The following is a 12,719-nucleotide window of genomic DNA, read 5'->3' as shown; positions in this document are numbered from 1 at the left end:
ATCGTTCTGCCCGGACACCGAGGTCCAGCTCCAAGGTTCTTCTGGTGGTTCCCTTGCTCCGAGAAGCCAAGTTACAGGGAACCAGGCAGAGGGCCTTCTTGGTAGTGGTGCCCGCCCTGTGGAACGCCCTCCTGTCAGATGTCAAAGAGGAAAACAACTACCAGACTTTTAGAAGACATCTGAAGGCAGTCCTGTTTAAGGAAGCTTTTAATGTTTGATGCTTTATTATATTTTATATATTCTATAAGCTACCGAGTGCCTCGGGAAACCCGTCCAGATGGGTGGGGTATAAATAAATAAAAAAATATAATTATTATCATTGATTGAAGGAATAATATCTAGTAATTAAATATTAGAAATTGAGATGTTAATAATATTGCTTGTGGGTTGGGGTAGTGTAACTGAAGGGGATTGCAGAGTGCACTTTGTTGCTTTTCCAGCAGCGGGATATGTGGTAGAAATATTCCCATGTTTAATGGTAAAGCCAGAAGCATGGCAGCTGAAATCTGTTGACGTGTGAGGGTGTGGCTGTAGTTAGTGAGGAGTAAGTTCAGGGTGCCAGGATAACACTGAAGCTGCTAGTGATTCTGTAAATATCATCCCTAATACTGAATAGTACAGTGGTACCTCAGGTTACATACGCTTCAGGTTACAGACTCTGCTAACCCAGAAATAGTGCTTCAGGTTAAGAACTTTGCTTCAGGATGAGAACAGAAATCGTGCTCTGGCGGCGCGGCGGCAGCAGGAGGCCCCATTAACTAAAGTGGTGCTTCAGGTTAAGAACAGTTTCAGATTAAGAACGGACCTCCGGAACGAATTAAGTACTTAACCTGAGGTACCACTGTATTAGGAACCAGGCAAAGAGCCTTCTCGGTAGTGGCGCCCGTCCTGTAGAACACCCTCCCATCAGATGTCAAGGAAATAAACAAATACCTGACTTTTAGAAGACATCTAAAGGCAGCTCTGTTTAGGGAAGTTTTTAATGTCTGATGTGTGAATATAATGTTGGTCTAATGGCAGCTCCTGCCTTTTCATGGTTCCAGGGCCTCACATGGTGTGCTGTCATTCTTTTGCATCTTCTCTTTCCAGATCTGTAGCCTTATGCGAGGAGGCATAGCAGAGCGAGGAGGCGTACGAGTGGGTCACCGAATCATTGAAATAAATGGGCAAAGTGTTGTAGCAACACCTCATGAAAAGATTGTTCACATTCTTTCAAATGCTGTTGGTGAGGTAGGAGCTGGCAATTTTCACTCCCCCCCCCCCCCGGCCATTTTGGCACCAAAGGAGATCACAGGTGTGGGCAGGTCAGCCCTTCCTGCTGTGTGTGTCTTTCTCAGGAAGTACATTGAATGGCCATGGATCTAGTTGTACAAACATTTACCTCTGTATGTTTTCTTTTTTCCTTCCAGCAACTTGGGGCTTATTCTCACATCAAATTGATTAGATATGTTGGGCTAAGGGGTAAGGCACTGGGCTCAGGGCTCAGGTGAGCCCTTGGCTTCCTTCCCTCAAGATCCTCCACCATTCTGGCTTACCTCACAGGAACATATGATGCCGCAATCAGCTGAATGGAAGCCAAGGGCCTTCTCCACTCCCGTCAGAGCCAGGTGGCCCTCCTTCTTACCCTACAGGTGTCAGGTATTGATTACCTGCTCTGGTCCCTTCCTGCCAGTGAAGAAGGGGCAAGTGGCAGCAGGGGCCCAGCAGGCAAGGCGTTTGCTTCCGGGGCTCATGGTGCTTCCTAATGCTAGACCTAGGTTAACAAACCTAGTGAGCTTTTTCACTGAGAAGGCATTTTCATTTGGCTCTCCCTGGTCCAGCTCTCTAGTGCCATGGTCAGATCACTTCCTGGTGCAACTGGACTTCTCTGCGACCCTTCCCCTCTGCAGGGAGGTGGACCAATTTGCAAGGTCTGCCCCCTGCCACTTAATGGATACCCAAAAGGTTTCCAGAGAGTGGTAGGGGATGCTTTATCCCATGTTGATAGCCTTTCAGCTGAATCCCTGGTGGCCTGCTGGAATGGGGAGTTAACCAGGACTATCGACTGTCTGGCTCTGAAGCGTCCACTCTGATTGCATGGAGCCAAGACAGCCCATGGTTTTCCCTGGAGCTGAGGGCGGTGAAACAATCGCTGAGACGGCTAGAGCGCCAGTGGCAGAAAACCCATTATGAATTGGACTGGACACAGGTTAGAGTTCAACATCGAGCCTACCAAGTGGCGATAGCGATAGCAAAGAGGACTTTCTTCACCACCTCTATTGCATCTGCAAAAAATAGTAGCAGGAGACTCTTTAAGGTGGTTCGCAATTTAGCGGAACCACCTTTGCCATCGGGGCCTGGTAACAATTCTGCCATCGGGGCCTGGTAAAAGTTTTTTTGCAGATAAAGTCACTCAGATTTGGAAAGAGGTAGACTCCACCGTGAGAGCTGGGCCAGGGTGGGAGAGTACTAGAGTCCTGTCTAGTCAAGTTGCGTGGGATCAATTCCAATCTGTTACCTCCCAGGATGTGGACAGGCTGTTTGGACAAGTGAAACCAACCACCTGTCTCCTTGATCCTTGCCCATCCTGGCTCATAAAAGCGAGCCGGGAAGGTCTAGGCCTGGCTTCCTCAACCTCGGCCCTACAGATATTTTTGAGACTACAATTCCCATCATCCCTGACCACTGGTCCTGCTAGCTAGGGATCTTGGGAATTGTAGGCCAAAACAATCTGGAGGGCTGAGGTTGAGGAAACCTGGTCTAGTTAATGGGCTTTGCAGGGTGGTGAATGCTTCCCTCGGCGAGGGAGCCTTCCCAGACCCGCTGAAAGAGGCGGTCATTAAACAGCTTCTTTAAAAAACATCTTTAGACCCGGCCAATATGGCCAGCTATTGCCCAGTCTCAAATCTTCCATTCTTGGGCAAGGTGATTGAGTGGGTGGTTGCTGAACAACTCCAAGCATGCTTGGAGGATGTGGACCATTTTGATCCTTTCTAGTTGGGATTTAGGCCTCATCATGGGACTGAAACTGCTTTGGTTGCACTGGTCAATGATCTCCGGCGGGCAAGGGACAAAGGTGAAAGCTGTTTCCTAGTTCTGCTGGATCTCTCAGCGGCCTTAGATACCATTGACCATGGCATCCTTCTGGACCATCTAGAGGGGCTGGTAGCTATGGGCACTGTTATACAGTGGTTCCACTCCTTCCTCCTGGGTCATGTCCAGAAAGCGGTGTTGGGGGATGAGTGTTCAGACCCCTGGGCTCTCACTTGTGACCCCACAAGCCTCAGAGTTCCGTCCTCTTGCCTCATGCCTTTTAACAACTATATAAAGCCGCTGGTGGAGATCAGGGGGTTTGATACCCAGCTCAACCTCTCTTCTAAATAAGAACCAGTGAAGGTGGTGAAGGTCCTGTTTGAGTGTCTGGAGGCGTTTGGAGGATGGATCATGGCTAACAGATTGAGGTTGAATCCTGACAAGACAGAAGTACTATTTTGGGGACAGAGGTGGGCTGGCGTGGAGGACACCCTGGTTCTGAATGGGGTAACTGTGCCCCTGAAGGACCAGGTGCACAGCCTGGGAGTCATTTTGGACTCCCAGCTGTCCATGGAGGCGCAGGTCAATTCTGTGTCCAGGGCAGCTCTCTACCAGCTCCATCCGGTACGCAGGCTGAGACCCTACCGGCCTGCAGACTGTCTTGCCAGAGTGGTGCATGCTCTAGTTATCTCCCGCTTGGACTACTGCAGTGCTCTCTATGTGGGGCTACCTTTGAAGGTGACCCGGAAACTACAACTAACCCAGAATGTGGCAGCTAGACTGGTGACTGGGAAAGGCCGCCAAGACCACATAACACCGGTCTTGAAAGACCTACATTGGCTCCCAGTACATTTCCTTCGGGTGTTTCCCTCACTGTGAGAAGTGAGGTTACAGGGAACCAGACAGAGGGCCTTCTTGGTGGTGGCACCCGCCCTGTGGAACGCCCTCCCACCAGATCTCAAGGAAATAAACAACTAGCTGACTTTTTGAAGACATCTGAAGGCAGCCCTGTTTAGGGAAGTTTTTAATGTTTGTTGTTTATCTTTTTTTAATCTTTTGTTGGAAGCCGCCCATAGGGGATGGCGAAACACAGCCAGATGGGCAGGGTAGAAATATGTTGTTGTTGTTGTTGTTGTTGTTGTTGTTGTTATATTTTATTATTCACTACAGCTGTGGAGGTAGGTTGCACCCCACAATTTGATAATATCCCAATTTAAAATTGCTTGAACTAGTCCCCATGCTACCATAGTGTTTTCTTTTTGTTGATGTATTAAAGATGGAAGGAGATGAAGAAATACAGATGATGCAAGTGAGGAGGAAAAAATAAATGATTATTATAAAATAAATTAATAAACATGCTTAGAGATGTGTCCTGGGTCTGAAAAGACTGAAGATAACTGTACCACACTTGTGTGAAGCTGGCAAGCTGCCAAGGGAAGGAGTTCAGCTAAGCTAAAATCCCGTTTTTCCACCTCCAGTGGGAACCTCTGCTAGGTCTCAATCCCTTGCGTAGATGGAAGGAGCCCTTCGATTTTCAGAAGGCTAACTGTGAATGTTTGGAAAACGCATATATGAAACTGATGCCAGTCTTTCTTTCCTTTGTCCAGATTCATATGAAGACCATGCCAGCTGCCATGTACAGACTCTTGACCGCACAGGAACAACCGGTTTACATCTAAAGTTGTCGCACCCAGTGTGCAGGGGAGACACTTTTCCTCGTTAGTGGAGTTTTCTTGTGCTGCATTTTTATTTCTGCAGCAACATGTCTCACTCTTGTTTCTCACCTTTTATCATTCTGTGTACAAGATGACATTTTGGGTTGCACCTTTTTACTACTAGTTTTATGTAATTCTTCACAAAACAGAAAACTAACCAAGAATTTCTTGTTCACACACACACACACACACACACACACACTTGTTCCAGCTACATCATTTTATGCCTCTCTGGCTGTTAGGATAGAAAATAAAGTTAGAAAGCTCTTTTTACCAAATAGGTAAAATTCTCTTCTTTGAGTGACAGAAAGGATGCAGATTTGTTTTATCCTACATAGCTGCTGTTAGGTGTATGTTAGCAACAAGCTGACAATTTTGCCCTAAAGAAAAAGTTGTGATGTGTTTGAAAAAGGAAATGGGATGACACCTTGTCTTTCAGGTGAGCTCTGCTTTCCTAATGTAGCTCAACACCTGTCTATGAGGAGGGGGCTGCTGCTGGGTTCTGCTCATCCCATGCTGAAAATCCTCTGGGAATAAAATGTACATTGTCTAGAGATGATGCTGCAAGGTCTTTCTCCACCACCTCACACACTCCCCAAGGTCTCCTATTTGTCATGTGCAGCATGATTTTTCTTGTAATGGCTTTTCTGTTCTGTACTTTCTAAGATTGAGTGGTCCACCAGATACAGTGTGGGGTGTGTGGACAATACTGCTGTCAGATCTTAACTTTCTAACTTTTTTCCATTTGTGTATGTATGAATGTGTCTGTGGGCTGATAGGCTGTCACATTTTAAAACTGTATGCTTGATATTTATGTATTTCAGCAAGTCTACATGCAGTTCCAAATGGTTTTGCTTTGAGCCAGTTTACTTCTAACATATCTTTGGTCCAAAAGTTTGTATTTAATTTTTTTTAAAAGAAAATTTCTCATTAATTTTGGGCCATAGCAAAATAGTGGAAGGTATAAACTTAATTTATTTTGTAATATATAAATATATATATAAATATATATATAAATATATGTAAAGTTAATCCCATGCCTGGGATACTAAAAGGGTATGCTCACTTACTGTAGATGCTCATGCAATGAAAGAGCATTCCAAAAGGCTTTGGTCATAATATTTAAAATCAAAGGAGTCCATAGACTGTAATATGCTCCTGTGGCACCTTAAACACTTAAAAATTTATTATGGCATGATCCTTTTTGGGGCAGAGCCCACAAAAGATTGTGTTATTCACAATACATGTGTTGCTCTTCAAGGGGTCCCAGTATTCTTTGGAGGAAAGAGAGCTGCATTTCTGGAACCTAATATTGGGGGGGGGGGTAGGAAATCTGGAATACTACTGATAAAGTGGCAGCCCAATTTACTGTCCAGGGCAACACTGATGTATCAGGGGAAGGGGTTGGGGGTGTTTGCATGTTGCATGGATATGCACACATGTTGCAGATTCTGATGGGATTCAGTGCCCTGCATGGGTGTTACATGTGGATCCTACTTCCCACTACAGCCATGGAAGTTCTAGGAAGGAAAGGAGCTGGTTGTGTAACAGATGCTTGAGCCACAACCAAGCCCTGCGATACACACAAGTTGTTAGGGAGGCTAAGGAATGGAATGTTAATTCCCTTTCTTTATTCACAAATGAATTGTTCATGTACAGTTGCATAATATTGCCCATATACAGGGTGAGTCCTTTAAAAGAGGCCCTGTGGATACAGAGTACACATTTTCCACGGGGCCTCTTTTAAAAGACTCACTCTGTAGTAGTCCTATAGGAGATAATAAGAGAGAGAGAGAAATATTTCAACCTGGACAAGTCTAGCAACAATATCTTCTTCACTTGGCTAACCCCTCAGCCCACGGAAACCAAGAGGCAACTCTGCACTGGAGGGGCAGGACTTGTGCATATTTGGCTGCATGTTTTGGCCGGCGTCAGATGCTGTTGCTTTATTGCACCACCACAAATGGTGTGGACCTGGACAGCACCATTAGCAAATGTATGTAAGCAAAGTCTTTTTCCAAAAAAATTGGCCACATTTTTTCCAAAGCAAAACCAGAAGAATTATTTTCAGCTGTAGGATTTACAGCCTATTGAAGTTATTTAGCTGTGATGCAGGGGGAGTGAGGTGTAAATAAAAAAAAGTTGGAGAGGGAGAAAAAGCCGCACTGTGTCTCAAAAATGGCCTTGAAAAATGTGGATTTTGTGTATGTCATTACAGCTTTTCTACCGGGACAATGGGAAGCGTGCAAGGATTGCATTTTCACTTCTGAAATAGGGAGTTGCAGTAGAAAAGAGAACTATCAGTATCCTTTTGACTAGGCCAAATAATGATGCAAAGAAATATAGGAATTGAATATCTTCAGAGTAACAACACTGCACAACTCTTTTATTAAATTAAAGGGATTCTAAGCCATGGGATCTCTAAAGATAGTAATGCTGGTATTCCAGATTAACAGCCATAGTTTGTACTTAGTCTGAGGCTACCTAGATTCAGTAAGATGTTTTGAATGGACTTTACACAACAGCACACAACCCCTAAGTTCCTTAACTAAATGCAAAAGTAGCAAATGTAGAGAACATATAAAATTAAATTATACATAGTGTTGTTCATTTTTTTCTACCAACTCCAACTAACCTATAGCCCTTTCTTCCCGCTTCCCACAAGGAAACACACTTCCTCCTAAGCCAGGCATAGGCAAACTCGACCTCCAGAAGTTTTGGGACTAAAACTCCCATCATCCCTAGCTAACAGGACCAGTTGTCAAGGATGATGGGAATTGTAGTCTCAAAACATCTGGAGGGCTGAGTTTGCCTATGCCTGTCCTAAGCCATTATTCATCTTATCGACACCCAATCAGGAAAATCTTGTTTCTCTATATACAGAACAGCTTTTCCAGAAAATCCCTGAATGAAAAGCTGGTCTTGAAAGCCCAACCACTTAACCATGTTGACTCACAGAATAGATCTATTTCTTTTTCAGGTTTAACCAAGAGGCGTCTTTTCACAGCTGTTATTAAACATCCAAGATACTAGGATATAAATGGGACTGGAATGGATATATATATATATATATATATATATGCTTTCGTAGATTTTCACGGGTACAGGAATGCAGGTTTTGGTGTCCTCGGGTGTCTTCCCGTGTAAAAGTTGGGGTGTCTAGGCGACGTTTCGACGAGGTCTCACTCGTCATCTTCGTGAAGATGACGAGTGAGACCTCGTCGAAACGTCGCCTAGACACCCCAACTTTTACACGGGAAGACACCCGAGGACACCAAAACCCATATATATATATATATATATATATATATGCAGGTTTTGGTGTCCTCGGGTGTCTTCCCGTGTAAAAGTTGGGTGCCACCCCAACTTTTACACGGGAAGACACCCGAGGACACCAAAACCTGCATTCCTGTACCCGTGAAAATCTACGAAAGCAAATATATATATATATATATATATATAATCAGACCATTACTGGTGGAAACTTAACCATGTCCTTAACTCGATGTCTTTCAAATTATTACATGAGAGTAAAATTATCAATGTCCTAAACCTCTTTGGGCTTGGCCTTTATTGCTCCATCGTAAGTTTCACATTGCTTTCACACACACAGGGCTATCGCACACAGGGCCTCACAGGTGCAGTGAAGGGGGAGCCAGACATGGAGACAAACCGCTGCTGCTGCTTAGAACTGCAGAAGTTTGGGAAAGTGCTGTCACAATTACAAAAAAACATTGTCAAGTGTGTTGTTCACATACAACCTGGTTCATGTGGACATTTCTCAGCACGGTTGCAGTGTTGTGCTGCTTGTACATAGGGAATCTGACTTGTGACCTGATTTCCAGCTCTAGACCTCTCAATGTTAAAGAATATGGACTGAAAGGTTATGTTAAAATTGATGTTTTAACAGCTTGTTAAGAAATTCTAGTAAGCATTACGTGCTGTATTGGGATCAAAGGAAGAATTTATTTTATACTTCAAGTTTGCTAAACTCAGCAAGAATGATAGTTGCCTACTTGTGTACTTTATTAATTCTTCCATGTTTACAAAACAGTTGAAATTGCCTCTTGATTTACCATTTTTCTATGTGTGTGTCTGAATTGCATTATAATTTGCAATATGTTTTGGAATTTTTCAAGTACAAGCTTTTGGGGAGAGGGAGGGGAGGTCTTTGTACTTCTGGGAATAAAAAGAAATCTGTGTCTGAAGATGGCAAGCGTGTTTGTGTGTGTGTGTGTATACATACATAGGGACTGAGCACAGTACTAAAGAATATGAAATTTATACTACTGTTCTGTAAAGAGGGTGAATAGAAATCATTGAAATGCGTCAGGAGAAGTTTAGTATTGTATTTGTAACAATATTGTTCTTGTAAACACTAAACTTGATGAGCTCTCTCTCTCTACATATAAATGTGAACCTGGAATGTTGGTACTGCACATTTATTGAATGTAATTTCTCAGACTCTTATCACAGGTTTCTGGCCCCTTTCTCTGTAATGCAGCTTGTGGGTGGGATGGGGTGGTTATTTTTTTACTTTATTTTTAATTTTTTGGCCTCTGTTTTGTTGTGATGTATTCATGTGTGCTACATTCCTTTACTTAACAGAGTGCTAATGTCTGTAAGATTTGCAACAATAAAAAATGAAACAAACCAAAAAAGGCATTAGGTTATAGCCAAAACTTCATTAATGTTGAACTAGGAAGGTTTATTCTGATTGAACTACCTTGTTATTAATTGATTTCCATTTCCACAACCTTCCAGAACTCCATAAATATTTGTATCCATGTTGGGCAGAGAACTCTCCATGGTCATAACAACTCCCACTTTTACAAGAAGCTGCAATTAATGATTCAGCCCTCCATTTTTTTGACATAAAAGAATATTGGTGAAAATCACTAGATTAACTTGCTTTGCCCTTACAAATATGCACAGTGAGGAAGAACATTATGAAGCATAATTTACTTTTAACATCTAAAGAGATGAGTGTAATTGTACTTTGAAATAGTTGAAATAGTTACGTCTCACAAACAACTTAAAAGGAGTGCTTTACATAAGATTAAGAAATTTATTATTTCTACCCTGCCCGTCTGGCTGGGTTTCCCCAGGCACTCTTGGAGGCTTCCAACAAAAGATTAAAATACAATATTCCTTCAGATATTAAAAGCTTCACTAAACAGAGCTGCCTTCAGATGTCTTCTAAAAGTTTGGTGATTTTTTTGTTTGACATCTGGTGGGAGGGCGTTCCACAGGGCAGGCACCATTACCGAGAAGGCCCTCTGTCTGGTTCCCTGTAAATTCACTTCTTGCAGTGAAGGAACCACCAGAAAGCCCTCGCGCTGCACCTCAGTGTCTGGGCTGAACGATGGGGGTGGAGACGCTCCTTCAGGTATACTGGGCTTTCAAGGTTAGCACCAACACTTTGAATTGTGCTCAGGAACGTACTGGGAGCCAATGTAGGTCTTTCAAGACCAGTGTAATGTGGTCTCGGTGGCCGCTCCCAGTCACCAGTCTAGCTGTAGCATTCTGGATTAGTTGTAGTTTCTGGGTCACCTTCAAAGGTAGCCCCACATAGAGCGCATTGCTGTAGTCCAAGCGGGAGATAACTAGAACATGCACCACTCTGGCAAGACTGCCTGTGGGCAGGGAGGGTCTCAGCCTGCATACCAGATGGAGCTGGTAGACAGCCGCCCTGGATACAGAATTGACCTGAGCCTCCATGGACAGCTGGGAGTCCAAAATGACTCCCAGGCTGCGCTCCTGATACTTCAGGGGCACAGTTACCCCATTCAGAACCAGGGAGTCCTCCACACCTGCCCGCCTCCTGCCTTGTCATGATTCAACCTCAATTTGTTAGCCGCCGTCCATCCTCCAACTGCCTACAGACACACACACAGGACCTTCACTGGTTGATTTGAAAGAGGTAGAGCTGGGTAGCATCTGCATACTGACCCAGCCCACCCAGCCCCCGATCTCTCTCAGCGGCTTCATGTAGATGTTGAAAAGCATGGGGGAGAGGACGGAACCCAGAGGCACCCCACAAGTGAGAGCCCAGGGGTCTGAACACTCATCCCCCAACAACACTTTCTGGATATGGCCTAGGAAGAAGGAGCGGAACCACTGTATTAACAGTGCCTTCAGCTCCCAGCCCCTCTAGGCGGTCCAGAAGGATGTTATGGTCAATGGTTTCAAATGCCGCTGAGAGACCCAGCAGAACTAGGAAACTGCTCTCACCTTTGTCTCTAGCCTGCCAAAGATCATTGACCAGCGTGACCAAGGCAGTTTCAGTCCCATGATGAGGTCTGAATCCTGACTGGAAGGGATCTAAATTGTCCGCATCCTCCAAGCATGCTTGAAGTTGTTCAGCAACCACCCGCTCAATCACTTTGCCCTAGAATGGAAGATTTGAGACTGGACGATAGTTGGCCATATTGGCCTGGTCTAAATATGTTTTTTTAGAAGCGGTTTAATAACCGCCTCTTTCAGCGGGTCTGGGAAAGCTCCCTCACGGAGGGAAGCATTCATCACTGCGCGGAGCCCAGCCCTTCCCGGCTCACTTTTATGAGCCAGGATGGGCAATGATCAAGGAGACAGGTGGTTGGTTTCACTCGTCCAAGCAGCCTATCCACATTCTCAGAGGTAACAGATTGGAATTGATTCCATGCAATCCGACTAGACAGGACTCTAGCACTCTCCCGCCCCGGCGCTGCTCCCACAGTGGAGTCTTTCTGCATCTGAATGACTTTATCTGCAAAAAACTAAGCAAAATAATTGCAGGAGATCATGTGACCCGTACAGGGGCCCAATGGTTCCATTAAATTGCGAACCACCTGAGTCTCCTGCTGCTGTTTTCTGCAGATGATTGAATATGTTCTTTAAACTCTGCATACCGTATTTTTCGCTCTATTGGACGCACCGGACCATAGGACGCACCAGACCATAGCAGGGGGGAAATAGGGGGTTTCTTGTTCTCCCCCTCAAAAACAAGGTGCATTCAAAGTGCGTTCAAGAGCAGGCCTTGCCGCTGCCCCCCGAGCTTGTGAGGCTGGCGGTGGGGGGAAGCGCTGCTTTCCCCCACCGCCAGCCTCAAAGAACCCTGAAGTCTTTGCAGCGCAGCTGCACTCCAAAGGCTTGAGGCTTCAGGGACATCCTTTGTAGCCTCCGCAGGGCGGCAGGGTGCCTTCACCCCGCCAACCTGCGGAGGCTTTGCGCAGCTGTCTCGAAGCTGGAACAGCGAGATGGAGGGCTGCGCAGCGCCCCGCCTCGCTGTTTTGGCTTCGGGGACAGCAGGCTGCTATCCGCAAGCCTTGGCGGCCCAGCGGGAACTCCCGCCGGGCTCCGCAGGCTTGCGGAGAGCTGCCCGAAGCCCGGGGTGCACAGGGCCATGCTCCCCGGGCTTTGGGCTGCAGACAGCTGTCTGAAAGCCTGTGGAGCCAGGCGGGAACTCCTGCCGGGCTCCAAAGGCTTGTGGATAGCTGCCCAAAGCCCGGGGTGCGCAGCGCTGCGCTCCCAGGGATTCGGGCTGCTGCCTGCTATCCGCAAGCCTGCAGAGCCTGGCAGGAACTCCCGCCGGGCTCCACAGGCTTGCGGAGAGCTGCCTGAAGCCCGGGGTGCACGGGCTTCGGGCTGCAGGCAGCTGTCTGCAAGCCTGCGGATAGCTTCACGAAGCCTGGAACGCAAGAGGGGTCGGTGCGCACCGACCCCTCTCGCTCTCCAGGCTTCAGCGAAAGCCTGCATTTGCTCCATAGGACACACACACTTTTCCCCTTCATTTTTGTAGGGGAAAAAGTGTGTCCTATAGAGCGAAAAATACGGTATATTGTTCAACCAAGGGTAGTGAAAACACTCAGAGGTGCGGTCCTTCCTTGCTAGAGTGGCTTGTACTTTCACCTTAGCCTTTTTCCTGAATGGGACAGCAATGTACGCTCTTCTGAGGACTCTCCTTATCTCCTTAACACTTTCATGTAGCATGTTCAAAAAGTTAAAGCCAGG

General features: G+C 45.8%; 1 protein-coding gene across 20 annotated transcripts in view; it reads left to right on the top strand.

Annotated features, from left to right (window-relative positions):
• Positions 1-7,229, top strand: part of APBA1 (amyloid beta precursor protein binding family A member 1) — a 92,350-nt gene extending 85,121 nt beyond the window's left edge. For all 20 annotated transcript variants that reach the window (XM_083701978.1, XM_083701985.1, XM_083701979.1 and 17 more), the window contains 2 exons: positions 1,090-1,230; positions 4,620-7,229. In XM_083701978.1, coding sequence (XP_083558104.1) covers positions 1,090-1,230; positions 4,620-4,691 — 213 coding nt within the window. In that variant the 3' untranslated portion in view covers positions 4,692-7,229. The remainder of the gene's footprint in view (positions 1-1,089; positions 1,231-4,619) is intronic.
• The last annotated feature ends 5,490 nt before the right edge of the window (positions 7,230-12,719 follow it).

The sequence above is a fragment of the Podarcis gaigeae genome, assembly GCF_964106915.1.
Source record: "Podarcis gaigeae genome assembly, chromosome: 11".
Lineage (NCBI taxonomy): Eukaryota > Metazoa > Chordata > Lepidosauria > Squamata > Lacertidae > Podarcis > Podarcis gaigeae.
This window is presented reverse-complemented; position numbering and strand designations above follow the sequence as displayed.